This window comes from Macaca fascicularis, chromosome 4 (genome assembly GCF_037993035.2).
Source record: "Macaca fascicularis isolate 582-1 chromosome 4, T2T-MFA8v1.1".
NCBI lineage: Eukaryota > Metazoa > Chordata > Mammalia > Primates > Cercopithecidae > Macaca > Macaca fascicularis.
In genome coordinates, this window is record NC_088378.1 from 171,282,998 (window position 1) to 171,299,013 (window position 16,016).

Here is a 16,016-nt window from a genome sequence, read left to right on the forward strand (position 1 = left end):
CAGCCACTTCTGGGAAATACGCTGCGACCGTAGTGGTGTTAGGGCCAGTCCGAGCCTTCGTTAGATGGGGGGACCTGAAAGTGAGCTTCCACATCCCAGGTGTGTGTGGTGCGAGTTACTGTTGCCCTCGTTTAAACCTACCACTGCACAATGTTAAAGGTAGATGGAGCTGACATAAAAACTGCAGGCTGAAGCAGTGTTTACATTAGAGACAAGAATAATAACTTCATTGCTGTGCTGAAACAATCAGCTGACATTAGAGTTATCACAGGGTAGCTCTTTGTGGTAGATTTTTTTCTGGAGATGGCTACAGTAACCCCTCCCATCCTGCATGCCCTTTTGCAGTGTGACTCCACCACCCCTCCCGTAAGGGGAGAGTCTGTTTCCCCTTTGTGTGAATTTGGGCTGATCCTGTAGCCAGTGTATGTGGAGGATGTGAACTGGACAGCTTCCAGGCCAAGGCCTTAGGATGCTTTGCAGCTTTTGTTTTGCCACCTTGGAAGCAGCCACCAAGTAAAGAAGCATCAACTAGACTAATGAACAACGACAGAACGCTTATCTTAGAACGCTTAGGTGGAGAATGACCCACGTGGAGGAGAACTGGGGTGCATCCAGCACCCAGCACCAGACCTGTGAGGGAGGCCATCCTGGCCCCACTGCCCCAGTCAGACCCCCATGGCCATCACCACCGGGAGCAGAGAGAAACTGTGTCCTCTGAACCCTCTTGAGTTCCTGCTCACTGAATCGCAAACAATCAAAAAGCTGCAGCCAGCCGGGCGCGGTGGCTCACGCCTGTAATCCCAGCACCTTGGGAGGCCGAGGCAGGCGGATCACCTGAGGTCAGGAGTTCAAGACCAGCCTGACCAACATGGTGAAAGCCTCTCTCCACTAAAAAAAAAAAAAAAAAAATTCAAAAATTAGCTGGGCGTGGTGGTGGGTGCCTGTAATTCCAGCTACTCAGTAGGCTGAGGCAGGAGAATCGCTTGAACCCGGGAGGCGGAGGTTGCAGTGAGCCAAGATCGCGCCATTGTACTCCAGCCAGGGAGACAAAAGCGAAACTCCATCTCAGGGAAAAAAAAAAAAAGCTGCAGCCATGAGGCTTTGGGATGGCTTGTTAAGCATCAGCAGACAGTGAAACAGCCTTTATTTATATGTGTATTTTTCATTAAGGTTCTTTCATACATTATTTACATGGTCACATAATTGGGGTATATATTGTTTATGGTAATTCTTTATGTGCTCATTCAGAATGTATTATGCTGCATACTGTATCCAGCAAGTTAAACAGGTTTGGTGCTTATCTTTTCAGATGTCATGCTTTAAAAATGGATATATGGAGAAACAATTTTTTTTTAATTATCCTTTAAGTTCTGAGATACATGTGCAGAACGTGCAGGTTTGTTTCATAGGTATACATGTGCCAGGGTGGTTTGCTGCACCCAGCAACCCGTCATCTACATTAAGTATTTCTCCTAATGCTCTCCCTCCCCTAGCCCCCCACCCACCGACAGGTCCCAGTGTGTGGCGTTCCCCTCCCTGTGTCCATGTGTTCTCATCGTTCAGCTCCCACTTATGAGTGAGAAAATGTGGTGTTTGGTTTTCTATTCTTGTGTTAGTTTGCTGAGAATGATGGTTTCCAGCTTCATTCATTTTCCTGCAAAGGGTATGAACTCATCCTTTTTTAGGGTGCGTAGTATTCCATGGTGTATATGTGCCACATTTTCTTTATGCAGTCTATAACTGATGGGCATTTGGGTTGGTTCCAAGTCTTTGCTATTGTGAATAGTGCTGTAATAAACATTCATGGTCATGTGTCTATATAATAGAATGATTTATAATCCTTTGGGTATGTACCCAGTAATGGGATGGCTGGGTCAAATGGTATTTCTGGTTCCAGATCTTTGAGGAATTGCCACACTGTCTTCCACAATTGTTGAACTAATGTACACTCCCACCACCAGTGTAAAAGCATTCCTATTTCTCCACATCCTCTCCAGCATCTTTTGTTTCCTGACTTTTTAATGATCATCATTCTAACTGGCGTGAGATGGTATCTCATTGTGGTTCTTATTTGCATTTCTCTAAAGACCAGTGATGATGAGCTTTTTTTCATGTTTGTTGGCCACATAAATGCCTTCTTTTGAGAAGTGTCTGTTCATATCCTTCACCCAGTTTTTGATGGAGTTGTTGTTTTCTTGTACATTTGTTTAAGTTCCTTATAGATTCTGGATATTAGCCCTTTGTCAGATGGATAGATTACAAAATTTTTCTCCCATCCTGTAGGTTGTCTCTTTACTCTGATGATAGTTTCTTTTGCTGTGCAGAAACTCTTTAGTTTAATGAGATCCCATTTGTCAATTATGGCTTTTGTTTCCATTGTTTTTGGTGTTTTAGTCGTGAAGTCTTTGCCCATGCCTATGTCCTGAATGGCATTGCCTAGGTTTTCTTCTAGGTTTTTTATTATTTTAGGGCTCACTTAAGTCTTTAATCCGTCTTGAGTTAACTTTTGTATAAGGCATAAGAAAGGGGTCCAGTTTCAGTTTTCTGCGTATGGCTAGCCAGTTTTTCAACACCATTTGTTAAAAATAGGGAACCCTTTCCCCATTGCTTGTTTTTGTCAGGTTGTCAAAGATCAGACAGCTGTAGATGTGTGGTGTTAATTCTGAGGCCTCTGTTCTGTTCCATTGGTCTACATATTTGTTTTGGTACTAGTACCATGCTATTTTGGGTACGGTGGTCTTGCAGTATAGTTTGAAGTCAGGTAGTGTGATGCCTCCAGCTCTGTTCTTTTTACTGAGGATTGTCTTGGCTATACGGGCTCTTTTTTGGTTCCATATGAAATTTAAAGTAGTTTTTTCTAATTCTATGAAGAAAGTCAATGGCAGCTTGATGGGGATAGCGTTGAATCTACAGATTACCTTGGGCAGTATGTCCATTTTCACGATACTGATTCTTCCTATCCATGATCATGGAAAGTTTTTCCATTTCTTTGTGTCCTCTCTTATTTCCTTGAGCAGTGGTTTGTAGTTCTCCTTGAAGAGGTCCCTCACATCTCTTGTAAGTTGTATTCCTAAGTATTTTATTCTCTTAGTAGCAATTGTGAATGGGGAGTTCACTCATGATTTGACTGTTTGTCTATTATTGGTGTATAGGAATGCTTGTGATTTTTGCATATTGATTTTGTATCCTGAGACTTTGCGAAGTTGCTTATCAGCTTAAGGAGATTTTGGGCTGAGACGATAGGGTTTTCTAAATATACAATCATGTCATCTGCAAACAGAGACAATTTTACTTACTCTCTTCCTATTCGAATACTCTTTATTTCTTTCTCTTGCCTGATTGCCCTGGCCAGAGCTTCCAACACTATGTTGAATAGAAGTGGTGAGAGAGGGCATCCTTGTCTTGTGCCAGTTTTCAAAGGGAATGCTTCCAGCTTTTGCTCATTGGCCGAAAATTTTCTTTTCGTGTTGTATCTCAGCCAAGTTTTGGTATCAGGATGATGCTGGCCTCATAAAATGACTTAGGGAGGATTCCCTCTTTTTCTATTGCTTGAAATTGTTTCAGAAGAATGGCACCAGCTCCTCTTTGTACCTCTAGTAGAATTCAGCTGTGAACCCATCTGGTCCTGGGCTTTTTTTGGTTGGTAGGCTATTAATTACTGCCTCAATTTCAGAACTTGTTATTGGTCTGTTCAGGGATTTGACTTCTTCCTGGCTTAGTCTTGGGAGGCTGTATGTGTCCAGGAATTTTTCCATTTCTTCTAGATTTTCTAGTTTATTTGCATAGAGGTGTTTATAGTATTCTCTGATGGTAGTTTGTATTTCTGTGGGATCAGTGGTGATATCCCCTTTATCATTTTATTTTGTGTCTATTTGATTCTTCTCTCTTCCCTTCTTTATTATTCTGACTAGCAGTCTACTTATTTTGTTAATCTTTTCAAAAAACCAGCTCCTATATTCATTGATTTTTTTGAAGGGTTTTTCATGTCTCTAATCTCCTTCAGTTCTGCTCTAATCTTAGTTAGTTCTTGTCTTCTCCTTGCTTTTGAATTTGTTTGCTGTTACTTCTCTAGTGCTTTTAATTGTGATGTTAGGGTGTTGATTTTAGATCTTTTCTGCTTTCTCCTGTGGGCATTTAGTGCTATAAATTGTCCTCTAAACACTGCTTTAGGTGTGTCCCAGAGATTCTGGTACGTTGTATCTTTGTTCTTATTGGTTTCAAATAACTTACTGAGTTCTGCCCTAATTTTGTTATTTACCCAGTAGTCCTTATTCAGGAGCAGGTTGTTCAGTTTCCATGTATTTATGCGGTTTTGAGTGAGTTCCTTAATCCTGAGTTCTAATTTGATTGCACTGTGGTCTGAGAGACTGTTTGTTATACTTCCGTTCTTTTGCATTTGCTGAGGAGTGTTTACTTCCAATTATGTGGTCAGTTTTAGAATAAGTGCAGTGTGGTCCTGAGAATAAATTATATTCTCTTGATTTGCAGTGGAGAGTTCTGTAGCTGTCTATTAGATCTGCTTGGTCCAGAGCTAAGTTCAAGTCCTGAATATCCTTGTAAATTTTCTGTCTCAATGATCTAATATTGACAGTGGGGTGTTAAGTCTCCCACTATCATTGTGTGGGAGTCTAAGTCTCTTTGTAGGTCTCTAAGAACTTGCTTTATGAATCTGGGTGCTCCTGTATTGGGTGCATATATATTTAGGACAATTAGCTCTTCTTGTTGCATTGATCCCTTTACCATTATGTAATGCCCTTCTTTGTCTTTTTTGATCTTTGTTGGTTTAAAATCTGTTTTATCAGAGACTAGGGTTGCAATCCCTGCCTTTTTTTTTTTCTTTTTTGCTTTCCATTTGCTTCGTAAATATTCCTCCATCCCTTTATTTTGAGCCCATGTGTGTCTTTGCACATGAAATGGGTCTCCTGAATACAGCACACCTATGGGTCTGACTCTTTATCCAATTTGCCAGTCTGTGAGTTTTAATTGGGGCATTAAGCCCATTTACAATTAAGGTTACTATTGTTATGTGTAAATTTAATCCTGTAATTATGATGCTAGCTGGTTATTTTGGCCATTCGTTGATGCAGTTTCTTCACAATGTTGATAGTGTTTACAATTTGGCATGTTTTTGCAGTGGATGGTACCAGTTTTTCCTTTCTATATTTAGTGTTCCTTCAGGAGCTCTTGTAAGGCAGGCCAGGTGGTGACAAAATCTCTCAGCATTTGTTTGTCTGTAAAGGATTTCATTTCTCCTTCACTTTTGAAGCTTAGTTTGGCTGGATATGGAATTCTGAGTTGGAAATTCTTTTCTTTAAGAATGTTGAATATTGGCCCCCACTCTTTTCTGGCTTGTAGGGTTTCTGCCAAGAGATCCGCTGTTAGTCTGATGGACTTCCCTTTGTGGGTAACACGACCTTTCTCTCTGGCTGCCCTTAACATTCTTTCCTTCATTTCAACCTTGGTGAATCTGATGATTATGTGTCTTGGGGTTGCTCTTCTTGAGGAGAATCTTTGTGGTGGTCTCTTTATTTCCTGAATTTGAATGTTGGCCTGTCTTGCTAGATTGGGGAAGTTCTCCTGGATGATATCCTGAAGAGTGTTTTCCAATTTGGTTCCATTCTCCCTGTCACTTTCAGGTACACCAGTCAAAGGTAGGTTTGGTCTTTTCACATAGTCCCATATTTCTTGAAGGCTTTGTTCGTTCCTTTTCATTCTTTTTCTCTAATCTTGTCTTCACACTGTATTTCATTAAGTTGATCTTCAATCTCTTATACCCTTTTTTCCACTTGATTGATTCGGCTATTGATACTTGCATATGCTTCACAAAGTTCTCGTGCTGTGTTTTTCAGCTCCATCAGGTCATTTATGTTCTTCTCTAAACTGGCTATTCCAGTTAGCAGTTCATCTAACATTTTCTCAAGGTTCTTAGCTTCCTTGCATTGGGTTAGAGCACGCTCCTTTAGCTCAGAAGAGTTTATTACCTGCCTTCTGAAACCTACTTCTGTCAATTTGTCAAACTCATTCTCCATCCAGGTTTGTTCCCTTGCTGGCGAGGAGTTGTGATCCTTTGGAGGAGAAGAGGCGTTCTGGTTTTTGGAATTTTCAGCCTTTTTGCACTGGTTTTTCTTCATCTTCATGGAGTTATCTATCTTTGATCTTTGATGTTGGTGACCTTTGGGTGGAGTTTTTGTGTGGACATCCTTTTTGTTGATGTTGATGCTACTCCTTTCTGTTAGTTTTCCTTCTAACAGTCAGTCCCTACTGGGCGCGGGTGGTCACGCCTATAATCCCAACACTTTGGGAGGCCAAGGCAGGTGGATCACGAAGTTAGGAGATCAAGACCATCCTGGCCAATATGGTGAAACTCCATCTCTACTAAAAATACAAAAATTAGCTGTGTGTGATGGTGTGCACCTTAATCCCAACTACTCAGGAGTCTGAGGCAGGAGAATCGCTTAAACCTGGGAGGCGGAGGTTGCAGTGAGCTGAGATCGCGCCATTGCACTCCATCCTGGCAACAGAGCAAGACTCCATCTCAAATAAATAAACAAATGAAAAAACAGGCCCCTCTGCTGCAGGTCTGCTGGAGTTTGCTGGAGGTCCACTCCAGACCCTGTTTGTTTTGGTATCACCAGCGGAGGCTGCAGAACAGCAAAGATTGCTGCCTGTTCCTTCCTCTAGGAGCTTCATCCCAGAGGGGCACCAGCCAGATGCCAGCCGGAGCTCTCCTGTGTGAGGTGTCTGTCCACCCCTGCTTGGCGGTGTCTCCCAGTCAGGAGGCACAGGGGTCAGGGACCCACTTGAGGAGGCCGTCTGTCCCTTAGCAGAGCTCGAGCGCTGTGCTGGCAGATCCACTGCTCTCTTCAGAGCCGGCAGGCAGGAACGTTTTAAGTCTACTGAAACAGCGCCCGCAGTCACCGCTTTCCCCAGGTGCTCTGTCCCAGGGAGATGGGAGTTTTATCTATAAGCTCCTGACTAGGATTGCTGCCTTTCTTTCAGAAATGCTCTGCCCAGAGAGGAGGAATCTAGCGAGGCAGTCTGGCCACAGCAGCTTTGCCAAGCTGTGGTGGGCTCCGCCCCATTCAAACTTCCTGGTGGCTTTGTTTACACTGTGAGGGGAAAACCGCCTACTCAAGCCTCAGTAATGGCAATGCCCCTTCCCCTACGAAGGTCCGATGTCCCAGGTCGACTTCATACTGCTGTGCTGGCAGCCAGAATTTCGAGCCAGTGGATCTTAGCGTGCTGCGCACTGTGGGGGTGGGATCTGCTGAGCTAGACCACTTGGCTCCCTGGCTTCAGCCCTCTTTCCAGGGGAGTGAACGGTTCTTGTTCACTGGTGTTCCAGGTGCCACCAGGGCATGAAAAAAAAAAACTCCTGCAGCTAGCTCAGTGTCTGCCCAGTTTTTTGCTTGAAATCCAGGGTCCTGGTGGTGTAGGCACCCAAAGGAGTCTCCTGGTCTGTGAGTTGCAAAGACCATGGGAAAAGCGTAGTATCTAGGCCAGAATCCACTGTTCACCATGGCACAGTCCCTCAAAGCTTCCCTTGGCTAGGAGATGGAGTTCCCCAACCCCTTGTGCTTCCCAGATGAGAGAACACCCTACCCTGCTCCGGCTCACCCTCTGTGGGCTGCACCCACTGTCTAACCAGTCCCAATGAGATGAGCCCGGTACCTCAGTTGGAAATGCAGAAATCACCTGCTTTCTGCGTTGATCCCTTTGGGAACTCCAGACCGGAGCTGTTCCTATTCAGCCATCTTCAAGAAATACATTTTTAAATGGCTAAATATAAGGGCATTTTCATTCAACACTCCTTTTTTTGAAACCCTCTGAAATCAAGAAAAATAATAAAGCTAAGAGAAAACTTCTTCTTCATTATAACAGTGAAATTGGACACAACTTGAAATGTGAGGTATTAATAATTTGAGGCTGCTGGCTCACTCCTTTTGTCCCAGCACTGTGCGAGGCCAAGGCAGGAAGATTTCTTGAGGCCAGGAGCAATGTAGCCCATACATACATTTTTATTATTTTTGCATATTAAAAATAAAAAACATCAGCCAAGTGTGGTGGTGCTGCCTGTAGTGCCAGTTAGTTGGAAGGCTGAAGCTGGAGGATCACTTGAGTCCAGGAGTTCGCGGCTGCAGTGAGCTACGATCATGCCACGGCACTACAGCCTGGGTGACAGGGTAAGACCCTGTCTACAAAGAAATGAAAAAGTATTTGAGAGAGATACCATGAAATTTGAAGAAAATTTAGAGCAGATGTTAGGAACTATACACACAGGCTGTGAATTTTGCGCAAAATAATTTCAGTCCTAAAAAACCCATAAAATAATATTACCTATTAGAAAGAAGTGGAAAATATCCTCATAGATACCCACTTGTACACTACACAATGGCAAGAAGGTGTTGCTGAAGGAAAAGACAATTTCTTTTTTTTAATGTTTAATTTTTTTTTTTTTTTTGAGATAAAATCTCTGTCACCCATGCTGGAGTGCAGTGGCACAATCTCAGCTCACTGCCACCTCCACCTCTGGGGTTCGAGTGATTGTTGTGCCTCAGCCTCTGAGGTGGCCGGGATTACAGGTGCCCCCCCCAACATGCCCAGCTAAGTTTTGTATTTTTAGTAGAGACGGAGTTTTGCCATGTTGGCCAGGCTGGTCTTAAACTCCTCACCTCAAGATATCTGCCTGCCTCAGCCTTCCAAAGTGCTAAGATGGCAGGTGTGAGCCACCACATCTAGCCAGAAGCCAATTTTATTGTCATGGCATAGCCTCCTAGCCTCCTAGCCAAGGAACACTGCAGATTGTGATCTGGGGTGGAGGCAGAGTGAAAGCAAACATCGCCAGATAGCGCTAGGGAAGCCGTACAATTCACGTGCTCCTTTCCATTAATCACACTAACCAGCAAAATCTTGAGAAATTGTGGCAGCCATGTCCTGGGGCAAAGCATGCAATGAAGTTGGTGGGAGGGCTTTGAGAGAAGCCTGAATTAAAGCTGCAGGCTGTCCTCCGTGTACTTTCCTGTTCCCCCTCCCAAGATTCTTCAGCAAACAGCCAGCCTCATTCAAGTATAATAATAAGTAGAAAGGCACTACCCCAGAATCTACGCTTGAGTGTGAGTGGGGAAAGGATTGCAAGAAGAAGAAAAGGAACATAAGCAAAACGAATGTGTGGTGCGTATCATAAGGGGTGTCATTCAAAACAATAAGCAGCTAGAGCTTGGGTAACTGTTCTCTGTAGAATCAAAGAAATCACAGGCAACATATTTTTGTTAAGTTTGCTGAAAGCAAAGGTGGGCAAATTATAGTCCATGGGCCTTGTAACTGTTTTATTGGAACACAGTCTTACCCACTTGATGCCATTTTGTCCGTTGCTGTTTTGTGCTACAACAGCAGAGAAACAGAGACAATATGGTTCACAAACCTAAAATACATACTATCTGGCTTTGTAAGAAAAAAGGTGTCTGTCTCCTAGCTTAAATAAAGTCACAGAAAGATAAAAAGCAAGCTGGTAGTAAACAGGAAAACTATGAAAGAGAAAAAAACCCTTACAGAAATTGAAACCATATTAGCAACAAAATATAAAGTAAATTTTACTAAAACAATCAGGTGAGCAGGCTGGAGGAAATCATATAAATGAATATGAAACAAAACCCAAACATCATTAGCTCGGAGGTGATAGATGTAAAAGATAGAACGAAAGAGATATAACATATGCATAATTGGTGTGCATGAAAAAGAAATGGAATAGAAGAAATAAGATATATTCAAAGATAAATAGAAGAAATAAATATATAACTAGAATCTGCAAATTGAAAGAACAGATAATATCCTGGAAAACTGATTCAGAATTATAAACACAAGACTAGGAGCTGTTCGATTTTATATTGTTTCTAGGGAAGAGAAACATTAACCCCAACATGAAGTTTGTAGCTGTGTATTCCTGGCTAGAGTTAAAAGATAGGGGGCAAAACGAAGTTTGACATTGCCTCTTTCTTTCAGTACATATAGTGTCGATATAGAATGATATGTTAGCAAAGAAAAAAGCAAGAGCTATATGGCTTTCTGGGTTGTGTTCTTTTATTTTTGGTCCTTTTATTAATTAATTTTTTTTTTCTGTTCAGTAACATCATGTCTTTAAAATGTCTAGAAGTCCCTTAATCTAAGGAATCCATGTGACACAGCATTTTGGCCCAGGAAGAAAATAGACATAGAGATAGCCATAAGGCCAGACTTTGGTTTTACACTGTTTGTTTTTATTAGTATAGTTTTATTAATTAAAACTAACCCAAAGACCTAAGACCTACCGATGTGGATTCCACAAAGAATAAGGCCTGACTGACCACAAAACTACTGGAGGTCCTGACTCAAACTAAACACAAGGCTGCCATCATGAAAACAGCTACTAAATGTTTAGAGATGAAATGCATATGAATGGGTTCACACTGGGCGTCCTTTCTCTGGAAATTTAATTTCCATTTGTTCAAATTTCCATGATTTTTATTAAAGTTATTTCATACATGTTCTCCCCTGAAATGCGTATACATACATAATTGTGTGTGTCTGTGTGCATGTGTGTGTGTGTGTGTGTGTGTGTGTGTGTGGTTTTTAAGATTTTTGTGACAGTAGCACGTAAAGCACAAAAGCACCAGGGTGAAAAATAGCAGTCACATAGACATAGTTAAACATAACCTTCATTAACAAATCTTGTTATTCATGGATGCCAGCTCAGTTAATAAGTGTTTGTGTCTTGGATACTGAACTGGAGGTTAATGTCGAGGTGGAAGCAATTGTAGAATCCAAATTTTTAAGACAAACACACATCCCACCACAGAAGGCATGCATGGAATCAGGTGTAGTCAGTCGGCTGTGGTGACGCACTTGGAGTGTTCTCCTTCATTGGCCCAGCTCTGAACAGCCACTGGAGCCGGCAGCTTCCCGAGAGGAGCGGCCTTCCTGAGCCTCCCAAACCACTTCCGCATCCACCCCTCAAATTACCAAATGGGAGACTGGGAGAGGGGGGTATTTTTATTTGACATTTTACAATTAAAGTTTTATAGGCCAGGAGCGGTGGTTCACGCCTGTAATCCCAGCACTTTGGGAGGCCGAGGCTGGCAGATCACAAGATCAGGAGTTCAAGACCAGCCTGACCAACATGGCTAAACCCCGTCTCTACTAAAAGTACAAAAATTAGCCAGGTGTGGTGGTGCACACCTGTAATCCCAGCTACTCGGGAGGCTGAGGCAGGAGAACTGCTTGAACCCTGGAGGCGGAGGTTGCAGTGAGCCGAAATTGTGCCACTGCACTCCAGCCTGGGTGACAGAGCGAGATTCTGTCTAAATAAATAAATAAATAATAAAATTAAAGTTTTATTTTGACTTCTCCAAATTGGATTTGTAGAACAGATAGACTATATAGTTATAAAATAGTACATGTCCAAATTTAAGTAATATTTATACCCGTCTTGACTTGGCCATCAAAAGTCAATGGTATGGAGTCAGATTTCCCTTAAACTTCATTTGCTTAAAAGCCCTTGAATGCAAGACAGGATTTGAAAACTGCACTGTTTTTTGGCAATTAAGGGACATTCTTATGTTAAAGAATCTGAGGCCCTGGCACATTCCTTAACTGATTTGCTTTCCTCTCCATGAGATGGATTAAAAAGGAGACTTTTTTCATGTGCACTGGTAATCAGGTCAGGACTGAAAGTAAATAAGTGTTTGAGGAAGTGGACAAGTCAGTCACATCCTCAAAGGACACCAGAGGAATGCAGGCAGACTGTCTTTTTCCTTCTTCATTCCTTGAGAGACAGAGAGAGAAGACTGACCTCTAAACCATGTAACCTCAACGCTGTTTCTCTAGTCAGAAGCCAGAGCTGGGTGGCGATTTGCTCACAGAGTGTGGCCTGGCCATGTCATGGGTCATGTGGTCCAGCATGTGAACAGGAAGGTGAGAACGGGTGAACTTTTGCCTCAGTTGTGCCATCCATCAGAGAATAAATGGAGCACATCAACGTGTGCAGCTGTATAAGGAGGCGGATGGCTGCGTCCTTCTCACACAGGGGCCTTTGTCTGCTGGACATGATCTAGCATTACAACGGGACGCACTCAGCCTCGGCTTTGTGGTGAATTACTAACCCATTATCACACCAGAACACAGGATCATTTATCTTCTAATCCAGAGTGTCACCTGTTCTTCATTTACCAGTCAATAACCATTAATTATGCTCAGTGGAAATTTAAACAAAGCTCTATCCCTCTGTTGAAACCAGTAAACTATTCAGTAATAACAAATAAATCTGGAGTTGTATATCCTTTCTCTTCTCATTCCCAGACTGGAGTCTGGTACAATATGAACGTTAGAGGAAATGCCTAGAAATTGATAGGTCAAAGGCCACAGATAGTCTGATGGAGAAGAAAAGAGCAGATTCTTGGCTCTCACTCTAGTAAAAGGAGAGGCCCTGACTGATCCCCAGATTCCTGCCGGGAACAAAACAAGCACCAGGGGACCCGGGCCGGTGTTTAAAGTGATCCACCGTTAACCAACAGCCATATTTTCTCCTTACATTTTTAGCAAGCCCTTGCCTTCTTTCACATGACTAAAAATAGGACTTTTTCGAGACCATTCTAACACAGCGGACTTTCTAAAGAAATAAAATAAGCTGAGTGGTCCTGAAAGACCTATTTGAAATGTTATTTTTAGAATGGAAATTTGAGTCAAACACATTTAAGTGTATTTACCCCCTTACATCTAATCCCGCAGAAGAATGTTCAGATAGAAATTCTAGCCATAAGCATAATTTAATTTTTCCTAAAAATTCTGAAGGTATTTTGGCAAAAGTCAAAATAAGTTTCTGTGTGTGTTGTATGTGCACGTGTGCCTGTGTGTGTGTCCACGGGTACGCTCGCGCGCCCACTTGGGTGAAGTGGGAGGCGCAGCTCAGTTGGGAAGGGGGCCAAAGGGCAGGCCCGATCCCATTGAAGCCACCACACTGTGTGCACTGGAATTCATGCCAATGGCCAGACTTGGGACCCTGGTCCAGGACCTAGAGAGGGGTCGGCGTTCCCAGACAGACGAGGAGACAGGGCGTTCCAGGGCGTTCCAGGCCGCGGGAATTTCACTTGCAGGCGCAGGCTCACTAGGCGTCTGCTCAGGCACACAGGCCTTGGTGCCCCTTTCAAAAAGACACCTTGGGGAACTCCTTGACAGACGGTGCTGCGCCTGGGCTGCATTTCAGACCCCATTGCTCTCCTCAGCCCCCAGTGTTTAACAGCGTTCAGGGAGCTACCAAGCCATTGTAGACTCCATCTGCTTGCATGGACTATCCCACAACAGTGAACAACTTGTATTTCATGCCTTTTAAAAGCTCATGCTTTATTAGTAGTAGTGGTGGTGTTAGTGTAACATTTAAAAAGTGTTGTGGCTAAGTTCACCAACCATGATTTCTTAAGGCAAAATGAAATTGGGTATTTCATTAATGTGAACAAAATTGTCTTCTCGCCAAGATAATTTCATCTGTCAGTTACTTTATAGAATATCACTGACTTGAAACCATTACCATTGTACCAACCAGCATGCCACATCTCCAAGGCATGTAAAATAGCCCAAAATCTTATCTTCTATATGATTTAAAACAATCTTGTAATAGACCAAAAATATAAAAACATACACAGGAAATAACTTCAGGTAAAGTAGAAATTATTTTTAATTTTATTTTTTAGAAGGTTTCCACAAATTCAAATGAATAAAAAGGAAATTAAACTTTTTTGGTGGCATTTTCTAAGAGAAAATAGGCTGGCTCATTGATTTTAACAACTTCTTGTTTTCAGCTTATCAAGGAACAACTTAGGGAGACACAAACCAAAACAGTTTTGTTTAAATGCTAGAACAAGAGTTCAATGCACGTATCATTGGAGGCTGTGTTGTAATTAAGTCCTTATTGTTTTTACCTATTTTATTTTGAGAATTGGGTGGAAGTGATGAAAAAATAGAGAACGATTTTTTTTTCTTTTTTGTTTCAACCTTTTTTCAAGAGACGTATTCCTGTTGGATTCCTGCTACGCTTGATTTTTTTTAAAACTGCATCTTCTATCTGTGTTTAAAAAAAAATCTTTAAGGTGTGATTGCAAGGTACAGGAACTCCGGCTCTATCTGCTGCTGATAAAAGCTAACCAAGGGGAGCGGGGCTGTGCTGGTGCCACCAGTCTGTGTCTTGGATATGCAGGGCCATTTTCACCCACCAGACTCCTGACTCCTGCTGAGAAAGTGTGTACCTGTATAGACATCCATTTTGATGTGGAAGTTGGTCACCTGGCCTTGAAATGCTGCCTTATGAACCCATTAACTCTGGCATAAATGTTTTCGTTGCCTCTCAGACAACTTTTTTATAATAGTAGTACTCTCCATTACGTGGTGGTTTTTCCGTTAATGGTTTGCGCTTATTTTGTTTTGTGACTAGTACATTCTCAACTTTATTATTCAAAAATTAGGTTCTACTTTTGAAGACAAACATCTGTCTTTAAATGGTTTTCTCCTTGCCTGCTATCTATGATATGAAGAAAAATTAGTGCTTTTAGAACTGTTCTTTTTGGCCAGGCGCAGTGGCTTACGCCTGTAATCCCAGCACTTTGGGAGGCCGAGGCGGACGGATCACAAGGTCAGGAGATCGAGACCATCCTGGCTAACACGGTGAAACACCGTCTTTACTAAAAATACAAAAAATTACCTGGGTGCGGTGGCGGGCGCCTGTAGTCCCAGCTACTCAGGAGGCTGAGGCAGGAGAATGGCGTGAACCCGGAAGGCGGAGCTTGCAGTGAGCTGAGATAGCACCACTGCACTCCAGGTTGGACAACAGAGGGAGACTCCGTCTCAAAAAAAAAAAAAAAAAAGAACTGTTCTTTTTGTAAATAATACTATAAAAAGGTTATTTGCTATACACACTGCTTCACATCACATTCCTCTCCGTTGTGGTCTGAGGACCTGCAACATGAGAATCACCTGTGATGTTAAGGATACAGATTCTGAGAAACAATCTCCAGGCCTCTGAGCCCACCCTGCTGTGGCTGCAGCCCTGGCATCCACACCAAAATGTTCCTCATATTATTCTGATGCTCAGTAAAAGTTGGGAGCCATTGCTGTTGTGGTTAGAATGTAGTATGAAATTCATGCTCATGTTCCAGCTGTCCATGTCCTTATCTGATTATGTGCGCTGGAAAACTGTGTGGCCACTTAGTGTGACTCCAGAATGAACTTGCCTCTGTTTCCCTCTAGGCTATGTGGCTGATGTTGCAGAATGATGAGCCAGAGGACTTCGTCATAGCTACTGGGGAGGTCCATAGTGTCCGGGAATTTGTCGAGAAATCATTCATGCACATTGGAAAAACCATTGTGTAAGTACACCTGAGAAGTGACTACTTCTAGCTGTCTGGCAGGTATGCACCTGAGCTTGCTGAAGCCTCGGTTCTAGCTGTCATCTTCCCCCTTCAGTCTCCTGAAGAGCAATACAGAAAGTTTCAGTGTGGAGCGGGGCCTTTGCTCTGCTCTGCATCCAACCCTACTTGTGTTATTTGTCAAATGTTGGTCAGCATCTAAATCAAGTTTTTCCAAATTTCTTTCATCTTTCTTTTAAGATGTTTTTGGCCACACATGGTGGTTCATGCCTGTAATCCCAGCACTTTGGGAAGCCGAGGTGGGAAGATCATGAGGTCAGGAGTTCAAGACCAGCCTGACCAACATGGTGAAACCCTGTCTCTACTAAAACTACAAAAATTAGCCAGTCGTATGCACCTGTTATTCCAGCTACTCAGGAGGCTGAGGCAGGAGAATTGCTTGAACCCGGGAGGCAGAGGTTGCAGTGAGCTGAGATTGTGCCATTGCACTCCAGCCTGGGTGACAGAGCAAGACTCTGTCTCGGGGGAAAAAAAAAAAAAGATGTTTTCAATTTCATTTATTTGTAAATATTATTTTTTAAGTTTGAAATTTATCGCAATATAAGCACCTTCTTTTTTTTTTTTTTTTTT

The 16,016-nt window shown here is 42.5% G+C and overlaps 1 protein-coding gene across 3 annotated transcripts in view; it reads left to right on the forward strand.

Moving 5' to 3' along the window:
- Positions 1-16,016, forward strand: part of GMDS (GDP-mannose 4,6-dehydratase) — a 632,819-nt gene that overhangs the window by 485,616 nt on the left and 131,187 nt on the right. For all 3 annotated transcript variants that reach the window (XM_045389917.2, XM_045389918.2, XM_074038941.1), the window contains one exon: positions 15,268-15,386. In XM_045389917.2, the coding sequence (XP_045245852.1) occupies positions 15,268-15,386 (119 nt within the window). The remainder of the gene's footprint in view (positions 1-15,267; positions 15,387-16,016) is intronic.